This window comes from Syngnathus acus, chromosome 21, assembly GCF_901709675.1.
Source record: "Syngnathus acus chromosome 21, fSynAcu1.2, whole genome shotgun sequence".
NCBI lineage: Eukaryota > Metazoa > Chordata > Actinopteri > Syngnathiformes > Syngnathidae > Syngnathus > Syngnathus acus.
The window spans coordinates 4,100,938-4,119,909 of record NC_051105.1 but is presented as its reverse complement, the minus strand read 5'-3'; the positions used below and the strand labels follow the sequence as shown (position 1 = coordinate 4,119,909).

Here is an 18,972-nt window from a genome sequence, read left to right as displayed (position 1 = left end):
AGTTTAAAAAAAAAAAAAAAAAAGCATCTCATGACCCCTCCAACCATGCAGTGACAGGGACCTCCCTCGGACTTTGGTGGATCCAGAAACATGACAGGCGGCACACATCCAAATGGCTTGGCTTTGGCAATGACTGATATGGGCCTGAGTTGGTCAGAAGAAAATGTGCTGCCTTGATGTTTGCAGCCTGCCTGGGATAAGCCAGAAAGGAAGCACAAATGGCTGGATAGGCAATGAGATTGAGATATGGGGGTCTCCATTTGACCCATGGCTTCAAAGAGACCCAGTGAGGCCCCGGAAGAGGCTTAGGACAGAAATGATTGAATGCCAAGATGACCTATGGTGTCCGCAGAATAGCTTCTGTACTCCAATTGCTTGTTTTGATTGGTCTTCTTTGATGATAAAAAAAAAAAAAAAAAAAAAAAAAAAAAACTAAACAAACCTTCAAGTCTATGGAGAGCTCTTCGATGACATCTCTAATGTATCCCACAGGACACTTTGTTCCGGACGGTCCCAATCATAAGACTAATTATGTCATTAAGAGGACGCGAGCAGGGGACAGCCACCTTTTGGCCTTCTGCAGACATATTTGCGAGTAAATGACAGCAGCCCTCGCACAAGACATCATGTCAGATCCATCTTAGTGACAAGCAGAATGGCACTCAAGGCCCAACTACTCCCCAGTTTGGATTAGCACCAAAATCGACACTGTCCCAAGCCCTTTTTCACGCAGAGATGCTGAAAAATTGCCACCTCGCAGCTGCTGATTGCTAGTCCGATAGCGACAAATGCTTTCATGACAACAGGGCAGGAGAAGTGACTGTCGGAAGTTCAACTTAACATTCCTGCTCCAGCATTGCAGAAGCCCTCTGAATTACAGGCCAGAAACTTTGCTTTGTCAACTTCATCATCTCATTCTGTTCAAAGCAAGCCCAGAAATGTTGTGTGAAAATCTGATGAGTCGTTTTGGCTCTGGTCTACCTCAAAAGACAGAAAACTGACAGGTTTACTTGGTGCTGACTGCCCCTTCCCCACACAGAATAAATCAGTTTAAAAGCTGTTAGAAAATGACCACTTATGGATCTGACACAACCTCACAACTCAGAGAATTACGAGGTTGACTTGGCCTTCCCCCAAAATTCAGCGTCTGAGTTGAATACAAACTGTAACGTTGGGAAAGAGCAGTGAAAATGATATGTCAACTTTGCCCTAAAACACTTCCAAATTCTGTAATGGTGGAGTTTCACAGAACAACAACAGGGGAAATACCGACTAAATAATAAGGAGCTTCTGGTACAGATTGATTGAGACAACTCTAAACTGGTTTCAATCCCACCCTACATGACAGGTACTACTTGTACCTCTACTTGTAATCAATATACTATTGGCGATTTGCCACCCAACCACAAGGGTCGATTCTTGGCCCACTGCTATTCAATGTCAACCTGCTTCCTTTCTCAAATTATACACAAACATAACAAATGACTCACAACTTTGATGATTTATCTCCTAAACATGACAATCAGTAGAGGAGCATCATTTGCCATCTGAAAAGCCCCATTATGTTCATTTTTATTCACAAAACAGCAACACTGAAAAAAGGTGTCGAAACGCCATCTTTAACAGGCTGTGTACGACCGGCTTCTCTTACAGTCGTGACAATAGCTCAGAAGGTGGAACTATTGGATCTCATTAGATTGCACATTATGGTAGTCTATAACCAAAACTCACATCATATGCCCGCTGCGAAAGTATTCAAAACAAATAGACATTGAAACTTGCCATGCTGCACACTGTGACTGCGACCCCAAAGGGCAAGTGGCACTTCATTAACCCCAACCGCCCCCACCCATTTACTGAAGATGTTCTTAACCCCTACCCCAGCCCTCTTTCTCATATAGAGAGGATTAATGCCTATTACCTGTCACTTTGCAACACCTAAAATACGAAGAAGCTCTTATGTTTAGCTGGATGCACTTGGACTATTGTTGCCTACAGAGGAACACAATGTTTGTTGGTTGACTTTTGAGTAATTTTATTTCCCATAAAAAATAATGTTCTGAGTGCAGATGTGTTTTTGGTTTGTTGATAGTATAAGCAGTGCCGTAAAACGGGCCACAAATCCGCTTTGTAACTTGGTTTGTGTGATTAATTTTATTGCTCATATTGTACTGACTTCTTCCTACTACCAAATGCCTGATACTTAATTGTTTTATTTAGTTTTGGGCTGCTTAATATTTTTTTTAAATTCTTGAATTAAAACTAGAAGTCTATAGTATACTTGAATCACACCTTGACTGTTTTATAAAGTAAAATTCCATCATAAAAGAGTCCCCGACCTAATACTTTTGTTTGAAACTGTGACTTGTCCTATAAAGCAACGTTTGATCCACTTAAGAGGACACTGAATACAAAGTGATTATTTAGTGTTCCTCATTCAAACAAACTAACAACTGTCACCACCTTTGAATAAACCTTCCCCCTCCTCCTATTTGGTTGAAGAGCCAAATTAACAGGCTGCCTTGCACTGTGATGAGCCCCCTGAAAAAAAAGAAGAGGAGGGGGTGTCAGGGGCATGATCCATACAAAGCTTGAGGACCAATGAGGGCTTTTCTTTCACTGGTGGTTCGTGGCTGGGATTAAGAGAGAGGGCTCTTGACTCCTTCCTTTCACGTGGGAGCACAAGAGTGCTTGTCAGCGAAGAAAGAGAAAAAGAATACCCAAGTGCAGGGTTATCGTCTTTTTAATTGGATTATGTTGTGTTTGAGTCTCGAGCGTGACCGATACGTTGCCATCCACTCTGTCCTCCTCTGATACAACAAATAAAACCGTTCAAAAAACTACAATAAAGCAAAGTTGTGCAAAGTAAGGCTCGTGGGCCATCTGCAGTTCGCTAAAGCGTCTGATCTGGTCTGCCACGTACATCAAAACAAAAACAGCAAGATGCTCATAATGCATGCAAGGGGATCTGTTGTTTATTTCCTCTTTTGGCCTTTTATAAAAACATCTACTTTGTTTGGGACAGCGAAAAAGCTATGCCCACAATTTCAGACAACTCATGAATTTACACCTTTAATCAATGGACAGAATAATTCAAAGCAGAATTGTTACATTGGCTATCATTAGAGTGTGGCGGTGTACCTAATAATATAGCAAGAATCAAGCGTGAGGAACTTTTTTTTAATTTTAGAACGTTTTCATCAAGTCTCCCGTTAAGGTATGCGCGGTATTAAACAAAGGATGACTAATATGTTTTTGCTAAAATGGCAAACGCTAATGTAAGAAGTTATTTTAAATGTCAAAATCGGTTTTAATGTTCAATAAAATAGAGAAAACTAATATTATAATAAATAATTTTGGCCTACAATTGTCACATGACAAATAGACACCATAGAAAAAAAAAATTAAGGACACTCAGTATGTCCCATTTATAGGTCAACACTCCACCTTCGAGATTCTAGTGGATTACGCTAGTCCCTGTTTAGACTTTGATGTGGGCCGGGAATAAGTCTACGTGGAAAGAATTGGGTTTTGGAAAAGGTGGGGCTCCAACTGAATTGAAACAATTTGTATAAAATGTGAGACTTGTATAAAATGTAACGCTAAAACGGATTATTGTTCTTTTTACTACACCTTGATTTCGTATTGCTATACAAGCAACTTCACAGCCTCTTTAGAAGACCTTCTGCAGAGCCCCATTCAGCCTCATCAGCAGGTGGGCTGTACACCTGCCTTGAAAGCGAAGCTTATTTGCATTTCACATCGATTTCAATTTGACTATTAAAAAATGACGTGCTTTGTGCCATCAGAATTTTACATAATTTAGTTAATTAAATTAGTAATGGTCTTACTTTAATCTATAAATAGAGCACACCCGTGTAAACAAAAAAAGTAAGGCATGGCAGACTCCGTAAAATTTTGAAAATATATAATCTTTGTGCCTTCAAATGATTTTCCTGATAGATTATGTCACTAATTTGGATTAAATGAATTAGATAAATGTGTCATGTATGGCAAGCACCTTACCGCTTGTATTTTGAAATATAAAATAAAAATAAAATAAATATAATAAAAGGACAGATAAATGGTCTTCTGTGACTAGGTTTTGCAACAGATTCCCCCCTAACAACACGATCCATGCAGTTTTATTTCAAATCCAATTTGTTATCTAAAGCATCCCCAAAAACATTTATGTTCTCCTGAAATTATTTTCTTTGCACAAAATCCTTTGCAAGGTCGGGCTCAGAAACATTCAGGAAAGTCAATATCATCCTTTTGAGAATTTTGTCTAAAATGATAGAAAACGTTAATCCTTGTTCCATTTTAAATTGATAATTTTCCTGTGAAAAATAATGTTGACTGTCAAAATAGCTAATTGAGACAATATGCCAAAGTTAATCCTGATTAATCAGTCACATCTATTTTGCCCCTCATAATGATTTTCTGCTGCAATTAGCTGCTCATATATTGTCATTAGAAGTCTATTAAAACATCAAGTCATTATTCGGGAGCTTCCCCGGGTGGGGAGGAGGAATTAGAATAAAAGCACACACATTTGCCTGCCACACGGGCCCCATTAGGATTAATGGGGAAATATGTAAAACGCGACATTTTAATTCTCCTCCGACGGTGTTTTGCATACATGCACGCACGCACTCACTCACGCCGCCCTCTCGTCATTTATGAAAGCAATCTCAGGCAACACATCACCAAACACTGCTCGCAGACTAATTGATTCCCGCCGCAATTTGAGCGAGCTTCTAATCGTGTTAATTGTAATTTACTCTCTCTGTCTGTCTCTCGGGGAAACGCTGAAGACACGCGTTTAAATAAAGCAGCCGAGCGGGATGGAAGATCATATCAGTTCCACGCATAATAGACACGTCATGTAGCATTACACAGTGCGGAGACACACGCGGGGATCCATCTAATCTGCAGAAATGTCATTGGAGTCGTGTTTTTGTAGAGAGAGCAAAAACCTGAATAAAAAGGGCGTGAGTGACATGAACACATGTTAAAAGAGGGGGAAAAAGAAATACTGAAGTCATTATTTCCACTATTCCTGCATACAACTTCTTCCTCTCAGCAGGGGACACCTGTTGACAACTGGCAAACTTTGTGAAGTTCAGTAATAGCATGGGTCCCATGTGGTGCTCATGGCGGATGAATTTTCAGCAACATGTGCATCACTAACGCCATAGAGGGTAAAAACTAACTTAATTAATAAACCACTCCAGGGCAGACATGCTGTGCTCTAATTTTTTTAAAAATCAATCTTTGATTAAAACATTTAAAAAACGTTATTTGCCAATTTGAGTAAAATTAACAATTGAGGTCACCCTGCTAAATGCCACTTTTCAAGCCAAATTAAGATTAGACAAGAATTTTGTCGCACGTTACAGAAAAAGTATTTTCCCGTGCCTTTGTCCACAGGTCACTTCCAAGCAACAACTCCACAATAATGAACTCAAGGGGGGTTGGGTACGGTGAAGAAGGGTTTGGGGGATGCTCAAACCCCTGAAAAATGAATGCTTACTTTTCCTCATAAAACCCCTTGTATAAAATAAAATCCTACTTAATTTTTGCAATGTCAGGCTCTAAAACATTCCGAAAAGTAAACATGAGCCCTGGAGAATTTTGTAGAAAAACATGGACGTGGACTTTTCAACAAAAATACAACACATTTGGCAAGCAAAATCCACTTTAACAATTATTTTAACCAATTAGTGCTAGTGTATCTTAAAATGATGAAATAAATAACTAAAATACCTTATTTTGTATAAAATCCTACTAAAATCACATTGACAATTTGTGGCGCCACATTTTCCTTGTTTGTACTGTGTGTGCGGATTCACTTAATGAAAGCCGTAAATAGAAGGAGCAGTTTTGTTCGCCGACCTCTGCATCAGTTGTGAAAACAAACAAACACAAACGCTGGTCAATAGTAGACAGCAAAAAGTGGAGCAGGAGAGGGAGGAATAATGTGGCCAAACGCCAGACAGACAGCTTACTATTGGGGCCTTTGGCTTGGGCACAGTTTTTTTTTTTTTTTTGTCCGGTCGGGTCCTGGCGCAGACCCGGGCCTGTCTGCAGACACAATACATCATACAGTGGCAAGAAAGCGAGGGGAAGATGAGTGGATGAGGTGGGGTGTAAAGGGAGCTTTTCATTGCCATGGTCACCAATGGCACTATGAAGCACTTGCGACACCCCCCCTCAATTATCCTCAGGAGAAGACAAAAGCTAGGATGGGCTGTGCTGGGGCAACAGCGTTTTTCAAACACTATGGTTTGCCTGCGTGCAATTCCACGCCGACATATTGTAGCATGATAGTAGGACACGCACCACCGCTGGGGTTCCGAGTACTGCAAGAGGCGGCCCGCTTGGAATAAAGTGGCTTCACCTTAAATGAGAGATCAGGCAGCTTTTATTATATTTGCCCACAGTTAGACCCGCAGGCTGCCCGCGCAAGGAGCCGCATGACTTTTGCTCAAGGGAGCCACACAAAGACGCTAAATGGTGAGTTCACGTTGTTCTGCGTTTATGAGCCGGCCCCTGAAGAGGGCGGGAGCGGGTGTGAATGGGGGTGAATGGCTCTCCCGCAAATCAAAATAGTGTTTGTTTACCCTTTTCGCCCAGTGGCTCAGACCATCAAGATGCTTTGATGGTGACCTCGAGGAGAATGCAGGTGTGGGCTCGGGATGATGGAATGATGGCGCCCCTCCACCAGAAGCCCCCAGGGAAGAGCTTGTCCAAATGTAGAATTTTCGCTCCCAAAAAGTCCAACATCCCTAAATTGAAAGCAAACTTGGTGTCAGGCAAAGTCCAGTGCCTGCCTGGCCCGCGGCCCCCCTCCACCAGCAGTTCTTGGTCCCTGGCGGCCCACATTATTTCTGTGGCACGGCAGCAGAGAGCGTGACGATGTTCTGCGCTTGCTTCAGGGAGGGCATGTCAATCATGCTACCGTGGAACGTGAACGCACCCTGGGAAGATTGAAAAAAAAGGCCAGAAAAATGCAAGTTAAACTTTCATGTTGTGAAGATATAGTTAGTGTTGGGGTAAAGAAGTTTGTTTGTGAATTATTTCATACATTCATTTGTAGTACGGCTAACACAGGATAATTTAGTAGAATTCCATTCAAAATGTAATGCAATTTAATTTGTAGGAAAGTCATATTTTGGAGGTTACTATAAAACCTAAGAGAAATAATACACGAGTGCTTTGAAACTATGGGCAAACTATGAATTTGTTAGCCATATTTAGGGAGGGTGTTATAAAACTTTTTGGGGGATGGGGGAGTCCCCCTGCAAATATATTTATTTGCAGGAAAATGAGATATTTTTGGGAGCGCATTGGTCGTATTTGTGGAAAATGTAATACGTACATGAAGCAGATGATTTTTTTTTTCTCTGGATTTGTTTTAAATTTTCACAAGAAGACTATGTATGAAGTCGCTTGTAAACTGCATATCTGGACACTTACTATTACCAAAGCATGCTGCAAGTAACAGATTTTTTTTTTATGATAATTGAGTTAAAATATGTCAGGATGTAATGCTTCCGCAACACAACATTGTTGAAACTGAGATGTGAATGACGCAGAGGGCAAAATATACCTGTAGCAGCTTCTTTATGAGCACGTAAGTGAATTAGGCAGGATTCCATAAGAAAATCATACATTGCACTAAATATTTTGGGGGGTTGACAGAAGAAGCAAATTAATACTTCACTTTTTGTTAGTTCCAATGAAATTCTCATTACAACCAGCAAGTTGCTAGAAATGGCGATATCATGTACTCTGGTGGGAGTGTGTCTTGGTTAAGAAAACAAAACAACACCAAAAAATAATAAAGCAATGCTGGAAGCACCCGCCATGCTGTAACACAAAAGCAACAAAGTTTTTCAACCACTTAACACACACAAAAAGGGAGCCTATAGGATCCCTGGTACCAGGCAGGCTAAGAGGCGTCCTCGTGGGGTGGGCGGCGAGAGAGCGAGAAAGGGGGAGACAACGAGAGTGCGAGAAAGGGGGAGACAGCGAGCGAGAGAGAGAAATAGAGCGAGAGAGAAAGAAAGAGAGAGGGGGAGAGAGAGAAAGAAAGAGGGGGAGAGAGAAAGCGAGAGAAAGAAAGTAAGAGAGAGAGGGGGAGGGAGAGAGTGAGAACGAGAGAGAGAGAGAGAAAGAGAGAGATGTGGGCAGATTGTGTATTACCACAGGAGATAGCCTACCGAGCTGGACACATAGGATCCAACCATGCACTAAATTAGGAACAATAATATTGTACACTTAATTGGCCTGAGGACTCCCCCCACCCCCTATACCTCCCCCTCTTCTTATGTTGTCTCTGAGAGTCACCCAAGGGTGTACACTTTGCATTGTGGCCAGCTCCAGAGGTGTGCGAGAGGGACATACAAGAGTACACTTGTGTCGTACTTTTTGTGTTTGTATGTCGTTAATTTAAGAATGCTTAATTTGCTTGTTATGGCTTTGCAGAGAGCATTTAAATTGCTGCATTTAGGAGTTCAACTGAGCTTTAAATGAGGTTGCAGCTTCAGTGACTTAATCGACGTGTTGTCCCGAAAAAGAAAAAAAAAAAGTGCAAGGCAAGCACAGTGGCTTCTTTTTGGCTAAACCATTGTAAAAGTAGACGAAGATGCCATAGATGAAGAGTAAGTAAAATTGGGAAACATTAAAAAAGGTTACCTTTCCTTCTTTCTGGTGTTGCTCAAATGCTGCAATGAGCTCTTTCGCCCACTGGACCCTCTGCTGACTGGGAGAGAATTCTTCCTGCACGGCCTGGACCTGCCCAGGGTGGATGACCTGTTTACCTAAACGCACAGAAATAACACCAATATTTTCAAACAATTCCACATAATTTCAAACCCATTTGTTGATTTTTTTTGTATAAATACATGGAAGCTTAATTTGTGTTACAGTCTGAAAACCAAAAGGCCAACATGCTTATTTTACTTTTATCTTTAAAACAAATGGAAAGAAATCTGGAAAAAAAAGTACAATTCCAGGTGAGGGAGGAAAAAAGACAAGGCAGCTTAGTCACAGGGGTAAAAAAAAAAACAAAAAAAAAAACAGAATGGCGACAACACACGGAGAGAATAATTTGGCCGGCAGAGGAAAAGTTAATTGTGTGTGTTTATATTTGAGGCGTCTGAGGAGGGCCGGCACCAGACCCCGGAGGACTGTGCGCATCATTAACGAGAGCACCCCACCGCCCCAAAACACTTCACAGAAGCACAACGCTTGCATTTAAAACAACCGAGGCAGCAGAAAATATTGACACCGGGAGCTGGAGAGTGTTTTTTTTTCCCACTGTTAAATAACCTTTATCGTAATATATTTGCACATGTTTATGCAGAAAAACTGTGTGCAACGAGGTGTCACATTGATTCACCCATCATTTTCCTCTCACAAAACTGCGGCATGAAGATAAATATTACACTTACTCCACTTATCGCATACAGATACCCATTAATTTACTGTCATTTGAAATCATTTGTTTTTCAATACAATAGAAAGCAGAGCAAAGGGAAATAATGGTGTGTTACAGCAATGAGGGAGGAGAAATAGGAGAACTGAATCTGAATTTTTAAATGTGCACGCTTCTCAGATTTAGATGATAGTGATGAAATGGAAATTATACTCGCACTCGGCACGCCTGCACAATAGAATAATAAATTGTACCTTATTCTTTGCTGTTATTACAATTCTCACTACACTACACAATATACTGAGGGAGAGCAAGAGCAATGGATAACAAAAAAATATGAAAGTATAAAAACAAAGTGACAACTGCAAGAACAATAACAAAAAATCTGCTAAAGTGGGTCAGAGGAAACTGAACTGTGATATGGGGGGGTCGTATAATGTAACTAAAACTTACTATTTTTGTGAAATTAATTTTCTTACAAACACGGACTTTTCTTGTGAAATTATGACTCCATTCTAATAAAACGCAGCACCAGAAATATCCTCATAGAACGTTTTCATAAAAATATGACTCCATTTTGTAAAATGCAACACTTTATCCCCTACACTACAACTTGATTGTTGTGAAAATAAGAGTATGTCGTTTTCCTCATAATCGTCCAGCTTTGTTATATATTTCAGACTCACCCCCCTTATAAAACTATCTTCATGGAATTTTTCTCACAAAAATACAATTTGTTTTAGTATAAACAAAATACGGAATCCTACAAAATGACAAGCGACTGTAAAAGAATGAATTTATTTTCCTTGTACAATTGCAACTGCTCATGTTAGACAACTTTATAAGATACTAAAACCAATATGGTTAACTTACACCTTTTCTCTTACAACTACAATTTCAGTCGTAAACACTCTTTCAAACCTTCAATAGTTTATTATAACAATAATAATTAACGACCACCATTTGTCAGACTGATTAACACAAAAGTCACTGCCACATGTAAATCTTTCATAAGCTCATAAATTAAAAATCGGGCTGAAACAGATGCCAAACTCAAACACAATCCTCAATCAGAATTTACTATACCCTCACCCTGCCCACCAAAAAAAAAAAAAAACCCTCCCGGTTAAATATGGCCACAGACATAATCCTATGTACATTTGCAGATCAGACTTGTCTTGATAAGTTACGCTGGTTATGAAACGTCTGGCGGCGGACATCTAATCCTTCAAAAAAAAAAAAAAAAAAAAAGAAGGTGGGCCAAGCCGAAGGAAGCAAACTAAATGGGAGCGAATGGCGCGAAGGGGTGGAGGAGAGGGGCCCACTCCCGCCATTCAAGCTGATCTCACCCCAGTTAACCCCCACTAATACACACTCATACTGTATACACACACACACATGAACACACACTGCGGTTACAGGCTGTTGAACGTCTCCTGACATCATTAATTAGGCTGCAAGCCGTCAACGCCTTTGTGCGCTACTAGACATTTATTTTAAAAACACTCATTTCACGTTTGCGTGGACGTGAGGACAAGTGCGTTAACACTGCTATGTGTGTGAGTGCCTGTGTGCTTAGTTGAGGGACTTACCACATGCAAACACTTGTTGGCTAGCTGAGGAGTCATTTATTGAGGCTATCAGTGCCAGTCTTAAAAACAGCCAATGAGTGATTAAAAAATAAATAAATCTGAGGAAGTGTTTGTTTCAAAAATGAGTTGTAACTTTTCTTGGGGTATAATACTAGGACTTTGCTCTCAGAAGATGTCAATTATACTCTCGATAATTTCACAAATTGTTTTCTTAACCTGTAACTTAACTCATTTCATATAGAGGCAGGTCCTGGGCTTGCAATTGTCTCGAAATTTCAAGGTTACAACTGGTGTGTGGCGTCATAATGCGCAGCACAAGAAAGCACGCTCAGTTAGCATCAAACTTATTGTTTTTCATTTGATTATCTTATATTTATGGCCTAATTTTTTGGGGGATAAATATTTACTGTAATTAGATTGCTATGTACAAATTCGGATTACATCACCATCAAAGTGGGGACCCCCAGTAAAAGGAATTTATATTCTCAAAATAATGTTTGATGTTTGGAATATTATGAAATTCAGTTTCTATGAGTGTTGATTCGTGTGTGTGTGCGTGTGTGTGTACAAATATATGCAATAAGTATGAATATATCAAAGTATGAATATGCTTTTGCAAATCAGAAGAGTGTAAAATTTGGAATGCATGTATGCAGTGACCACAGTGTGAATTGTTGAATTAATGTGTGTTTTAAGAATGTGCCACTTTGGTCGACAGTTTTACATTTGAGACTGTACATGCAGCTATGGGAGTTACGGCATGGCCGGGGGGGGGGGGGGGGGGGGGGGGGTCTCAGGTACCCTCGGTTTGAAACCGATTGCCAGCCACTCCAACCCACTGCCAACAACCCACCCTCCTCCCAAAATGCATCATGCATGCCCAGCGGCCAATCGCGGGCTGCCGTGTGGAGCTGTCACTTCCTTGGGCGACGGCTATTTGGCAAAAATGCTCTCAGGCGAGTGATGGGCAGGGCATGGAAGTGGAACATTCTTCTTTTAAAAGCTGAGAATTTTGTCAACTCAAACAGGCAAAAAATTGTTTTGAATAGAGCTCACAGAGATGTGAAACGGCACTTAACAGTAAATAAACTGTAATATTAAGGCAACTCTATAAAATCCAATTCCTCACCAATTACAGGATTTTTGGTGGGAGTATTTTCTGTGCTTTGTGTTAATGGTGACTTGGATTGTGCCAAGATCAATTACTGTTCAGGTACAAACCTTTGGCAGCAATGCTTTACGGACTAGTAATAGCTGTCAAAGCAAGAGTCTTGCTGCATTTTTGTGAGCTTTCACTTACTCACCCAACTGAGACTGGAATTTCATGTACCCACATAATGAGAAGAAAACGATCCAAAAAATAAGTAAAATAATCCAACATATTTAAAAAAAAAAAATTACTTGAAAATTTAAATCTGAATAAACAAAAACCTCAACAAACAATTCCTGGATATGCAATAAACTTGAATTTTGGAATATAAAGAGTTGGTAGATAAAAACTATATCAAATACTCTGCTCTCATAAATATAAATACGGTTTCATTTTAATTAACACTGCCAGAGAGGTAATCTAATCATTATCATGGCTGTAGTTTATTTTACAGTTGTTGATAATGTGAATTAGCTAATAAATAATTCTAGAAACAACTGTGATATACTGTAAGGTAATTTATCTTTCTGTCCGCATTAAAACTAAGCATTATTAAAGTCAGTATTTGTATAGGATCTTAATAAATTGTGCATGCCTAATAAAGTGGCTGTGAGTTTATATCGCTTCCTCTGTCCTTAAGGAGACAAAGCATCGCAATAACTATGTACTGCAGGAGGGCTGGAGGGAATGATTGGAATATCCCTGGAGTAGACTGTCCTGCCGGGATGTGCTGCATGAGCACGCGCACACTCAAGTCGGTTGCCTGGCTACAGACACGCAGAGTGCCCAGTTAAAATCGCCTCCGCTTTCGGCTGATAGCTCACTTTAATCACACCTGCATTTTCCACAAACACTTGCATAGAAATGTCAGAGCATTTAACAACCGTGCGGCTTTGTTGTTCATAATTCACACAAAAAAAAAAAAAAAAAAAAAAAAAAGAAAAGAAACACAAAGGCTGTTTATTTGCCTTTGCACTACAGAATTCTACAAGTTGATTGTACGATATACGTACATCGCCCCCGCTATGAGTGTTTCTAGGAGCTAAATTTATGTTCCATTTTAAGAAACTGTTGTTCAAAACAGGTTATTCAGGCCGGGTCTACCTAACTGCATGCAACCATCGTTCCCGAAGTTTGCTACCTCAACTGACTGAGTTAGAAATTGACTGACGCTCATGATGATAGGGGAAAAAAGATAATAGCAAATTAAGGTAGATAATGAACACATCAGCAAGTCGGTTACATTCAATATTTGTTTGTTGGCTTGTTTTAAGGCAAAGCTGTTTGAGCCTTGGGGATATCCAACGTTGCCATTACATTTTTGGGGTGTATTTTGTGAAATCTAATATCACTATCAAAAATGAATGAACTGCTTGAGCGTTACCTGTGAAGCCCATGAGAGCTCCTTCTCGGGCCTGCCGCCTCAGCCCCTCCACGTCTTTGTAGTCGATGTACACCAGGTCGATAGCCTGCAGCCCGAAAGCCTTGGCGGTGGTGACCACTTTCTGCCTAGCGTACAGCAGCTCCTTGGCATCCTTGGTCCGTGTGGCGCCTTTGGGTAAACACACACAGCATGCCGGTCACGTGTCAAGGTGTGAAAGGGAGCCGAGCTAATGCAAAAGGAAGCCAAGGGGTGCACAGGAAGTGAGGATAGCAAGGGGCAATGAGTGAGGAAGTCTGGAACATATACGGTATCGCCGGGAACAAATGCTGCTCTCACGCAGGGGTGCATGGCAGGAAAGTAAATAGATCCATTTTGCTTTTAGGGAATCCAGGCATTAATCGAGTTTATCTTGCACTCCACAACAAATAACATGGGATGTATTTCTTGAATTTGATGCAGTGCAGTTGTACACCATTCTAACCTACAAGCACAATGACAAATGCAAAGCTAAATGAATAACTTTGACGGCTGAATTTTATATAAACGCATTTTATTAAATTGTTATTGGTGCCACGCGGGTCCAATCTTAAAAGTCAACGAGAGACAAAGTACTACATTACTACATCAAATGTTTAAATAGTACTTAATGTAAATCATACCAATCTTATGACCTAGTGATTTGTGATATTGTTTACAGCCGTTGAGCTAACAAACCAAGATAGTATTTAGCAGCCCAACTAAAAACACAATCGCCGGTCACCAGATTGACTAAGAATGTCCCAACGTTTTTCTTTTTTTCTGTTGAACGATAAGAAGGAACCTCCATGCATTTACACAGCAAAGAGAAGCATGCAATACATGTGGGGCAACACGATATTTAGTGTTTGGTCCCAATTTAGCCTGACATCATTGTGTTAACTTTAACACAAATGTAGTCATGCCCATGTGCAGGACCGGTTCTAGTCATAGGTACTTGAGAGAGCATGCAGAAATGTTAAGGGGCATCATGTGACAGCATATTTTCAATTTATTTTACTACTTGTAATTATTTTTTTTATTAGGGCGCTAACTTAGAAATTGCTACATGACATTTCACGACTTAACACCATGTAAAACAATTATACAGTTGGGTAAGGCAGGTAAAGACTTTCTATTACAGCTGTGCACAAATGGGTGGTAATTCGTTCACTCCTTTGATTGAGCATGGCAAATTAATAATCCAATTATAATTTGTAGGCTCGGATCAGATGATGTGACGTCACTGGAACCAGTGTTTTGTTTACAAGGAATCTGTTTCGGCTAGTCCACTTAGAAATTTAAGCCATGTGGAAACACCAAGTGACGTAGCTTGAAAAAGAATGTGTATGTAGGTTGTACACATGAAATCATTCCTGATGTTGTTTGCACTCTTCTAGGACTTTTCATGGCACCCTGCAAGTCTTCTCGCCGTGACTGTGTATCTAAGGATGTGGCTCATAAGTGCTTCCTAAAAATAATGCAGAACAATATACTATTTGTCTTTTTTTTTTTTTTAAATACCCTCTCCTTATACCAGCGGGAGGTGGTATTTTACCTTTCCATGTGAAATACTATCATTAGTAGGTCACACTAGCATGATGACAACGGAAGCATGAGGCCAATTCTTGCGTTCATCTTTATGCTAGAAAAGCAAGGCATTTATTTACATGTGTCACATTTCATCATCATTTCACCAGGTGTCCTCCACAACCAATGCACAAATATAAAACCGTGATTAACACAGTAATAGGTACCTATACTGGCACAGAAGTCATCGGAACCGAACACCACGCCATCGTGATGAAGGCCCGCCTCGGGTGCGAGTCGACGGATTTCCTGGCATACCGCCTGAAGAGAAGGTAAGCAGGTGCATTACAGGTTGGCAGTTAGTGGGTGAAACAGCGGCAAAAATCTTAAATCTAATTATACCCCAGTGTTCCCACTTCAAACAGTCTGGCTTTGTGATTTTTCTTCACAAGGAACACAACAAAAAAAAAAGCACTGATTACAAAAGTACATTCCTTCTTATCAAATATGCTAATGAAGGCAAAGCCTTTCCCTCGCCTTTACTCTATATCAAGGGTGAAAATTAGAATACTAGAAAACTCAGTAAGCCGCCAGTGGCATATAAACATGAAGGGACAGTGGTAGGATGTCTCCTTTTTAAGTTTTGAAAAATCTCAGAATTGCATAAAATGCTGCTTCTTTTTAATCAACAGCAGACCTAGAGGAGGGTACAAATGTCTTTCATTCACTATGGGCAAAATTAACGATTAATATAAACATGAAAATATATATTTATTAAAATGTACATTTATAAGGATGTGACAATGTCTGAAATTTCGTAACTTCTGTTTATATGCGAGTAGGGTTGTCACAAATAAATGTTTTTGGGATCGATTGTCCAAATGATAATTCCATCAATTACTCAGGGAAACCTAATGAGACAGTTTGATGATAGAAAGTGAGCTCAAAGAATGTGAACTACACTTTGAAGGACTAAAATGCATTGCGCTGCTGGCCGATTAAGTATCTACCAGTGTACTGCAAATTTTTCCAAGTTGTTTGATGTTTACCGGAAAACTTTTATGATGTAGAAAAAAACATCAAAAAGGTGCAGTTAAAGAATATTTGATTTGAATTTTAAGTTAGTATAATGTGGCATTTAACTGATACAAAATATGTCATGGAAATTTGGGAGGGGAGTGGGGGATAGGCTGGTAGTCATTTTTAATTTACCTTAAAGTTGAGCAGGCCCACAGCCGTTTCCACAAAGGTCACCAGGCGAACGGGTCCCGTCAACGACCGTCCTTTCAAGCTCCGCTGAAACCTGTCAACGAACTGAAGAACACAGGCGTTGCGACTCATTAGCTCGCTGTTTGCGCGAACAACACAACACGGCACGGCGCAATTACAATAAATTAATTTTGTTTGGACAGCAGACATACATCAGACATTTTGTATCCTCGGCAGATTTTAGTGGTAATAACAACAACCCATTGCCGCCTTTTGATGATTTTCAAATCCATTTGTAATAGCTTGAATGAATATATTAAAAGATGCGTCGTGCTCTGAGGAACTGTAAAGTTGCTGCTCCTCACCGTGCAGCTGCCACCCTAAGTGCACTTACCACTGCATTATTAGCCCACTCCAAAGAGCTCACACTGCGCTATTGTGGGAGAATTAATTCAGGGGTAAAAAAAAAAAAAAAAAGGAATAGAAATGTTCGAATACCGGTAAGCGATATGACAGCTTTCAACATCCGTCATTGAGTAAAAAAAGAGCCGAAGGACGGCGCATCATTTTGATATGCATCTGGATACCCCCACCACCTGCGCTCCTCACTAAGTAGTCATTATACGAAAAAAACATGGCCGAGGGTTCAAACGCCAAAGAAGCAGAGGGAATGACATATTTTACATGAGCACCAGGGAATATTTCTTCGTTTCGTGTGAAGTCTTTGGAAGGAAACTGCACAACGACAGAGATTTTGCATGCTCGTGTAAATACACAGTGTTTGCATACACATCAAGGTGAGAAGAAACAAGATTTGAAAAGTCTTTTGAAACACACACACGTGCACACACATCTATCAGTGACGGCGTCGCCACAACAATGTGACACTTGTGCCGAGCTCTTTTTTTTTAATATGCGAGCTCACCTCGGCAGATCTTAAAACTGGAGTTTAATTATTTTAAAGACCAAAGCGTTCCAATTTTTTTCCAACAGACCAGTTCACAGCGAGCCTTGGGACTGCCGGTGGGATAGCCCAAATTCCAAAATCTATCATCTGGAAACACACAAAAGCCCCCCTCCCTCATCAGATATTTCTTTTCAAAGCCACTACCCCCGCCTAACTCGGCAAACCAGAGGAGAAAACTTCTTGTCCCTTTGCCTTTTTCCATGATAATCTCAGGTAGGCGACCCAAAACGTAGCCCCATAGCCGCTTGTCCGAAAGAACGAGGCCTCCATTGAAGGATTTCCAAAATAGGGCCAATTTTAATCATCTCTCCATTCAATCACAGTCGGGATAAATCATATCTGAAGAGATTTGCATAAATACAAACCCATCAAAGACTTTTCATCTTCAAAAGGGTCTTTTTTTTCCTTTCCAAGACCCCAACAGGCTTTGTACTGTAATCATCTGAGGTCACAACCCGGTGGGAGCCTGGCTGCCATAGCAACGTGAACGCTGGGGGCTTAGTCGGGCATGAGGCAGGCGGAGGGGAAGTGGGGCGGGGGGGTTCGTCTGAGAGTGTGAAAAGAGGGTGTAAGATAAATCTATTTTTGTGACAGAAGAAACAAGATAGATAGATGGCGGGCCATTGTGGGGCGATGGCGCTGATATCACACACAACAGACATTGTTGAAGAGAAGGAAAAAAAAAAAACCTTCTTTTAAGAGCCTCTAAGCGTCTCTGATTACATGTTTCCGTCCCCGTATTCTCGTCTTTGGCTATTATGCACTTGGGGAGGCTGATTTACACGCCATAAGAGGTTCTTTCATTGTGCTTCTCTTATGTACAGCAGCCATTAGATGTCAATGGCTCTCACAACTAAGGCTCTTTAATTGGGACTCAATTGGGGTGGGTAAAAAAAAAAAAGAATAATTTCTTTAAAAAAAAAAGAAAAAGAAAAACGAAAAGAAAAGTGGGGGCATAACGCCTCTTCCAAGCAAGCCCTCGAACAATTCAGCAAAGAGCAAGAGAAAGGAAGCGATAGCGGGACAAGTTTCAATTAATTTTGCTTCAAAAGGAGGCCAGATTAAATGTTTCCTGCCTGCTGAAGTGTTCATTTCACAGAGGGGAAGCGGAGAAAGGGATAAGGGGAGGTTACGGTAGGAGGAGGAGGAGTGGGACGGGGGCGCCATTCTTTTGGCTACACCAAATAGTGTGGCGGGGCAAAGAATGCCGCACGGCTCCGAATCTGTGTGAGAATTGTCCCGCAGACAAAAAAAAAGGGTTGCTTTGAGAGTAGGGGGGGGGGTTACGCCTGTTACAGCCCAATAAGGCCCGTCAGTCACAAAAGCGGCTGTGGGGGTGCAGTTGAGAGGAGGAAGGCCCCTGCTAAAGATTTTCCACACAAAAGGAAACAAGCGAGTCCATCTTTTAGTGACAAATCAGTCTAGAGGCTCCTGGGCTAATATCAATAAAAAAAAAAAAAAAGAGGAGAAAAATAAACAAGTGAGGGAGGGGCAACATGGGGAGGGAGGGAGGGGATTTACTGCGTCTGCCTTACAAGAGTGGAGAGAATCAGACACATGCTTGCAACACAAGACGCTACAATGCGCATGCAAAAGCTGCTGAAAAGGCCAAGAAGACTACAATGGAAGAAAGAAGAGTTTAGGTGATAGAATAGAGGAAGCATCCCCAACAACACGTGT

General features: G+C 40.7%; 1 protein-coding gene across 1 annotated transcript in view; it reads right to left on the bottom strand.

Moving 5' to 3' along the window:
* Positions 1–6,404: 6,404 nt before the first annotated feature.
* The window catches only part of clybl (citrate lyase beta like), a 44,662-nt gene continuing 32,094 nt past the window's right edge, over positions 6,405–18,972 (bottom strand). The window contains exons 4-8 of the mRNA XM_037239700.1: positions 16,329–16,430; positions 15,344–15,437; positions 13,572–13,739; positions 8,704–8,828; positions 6,405–6,983 (exon numbers count right to left, since the gene is read on the bottom strand). Coding sequence (XP_037095595.1) covers positions 6,888–6,983; positions 8,704–8,828; positions 13,572–13,739; positions 15,344–15,437; positions 16,329–16,430 — 585 coding nt within the window. The 3' untranslated portion in view covers positions 6,405–6,887. The remainder of the gene's footprint in view (positions 6,984–8,703; positions 8,829–13,571; positions 13,740–15,343; positions 15,438–16,328; positions 16,431–18,972) is intronic.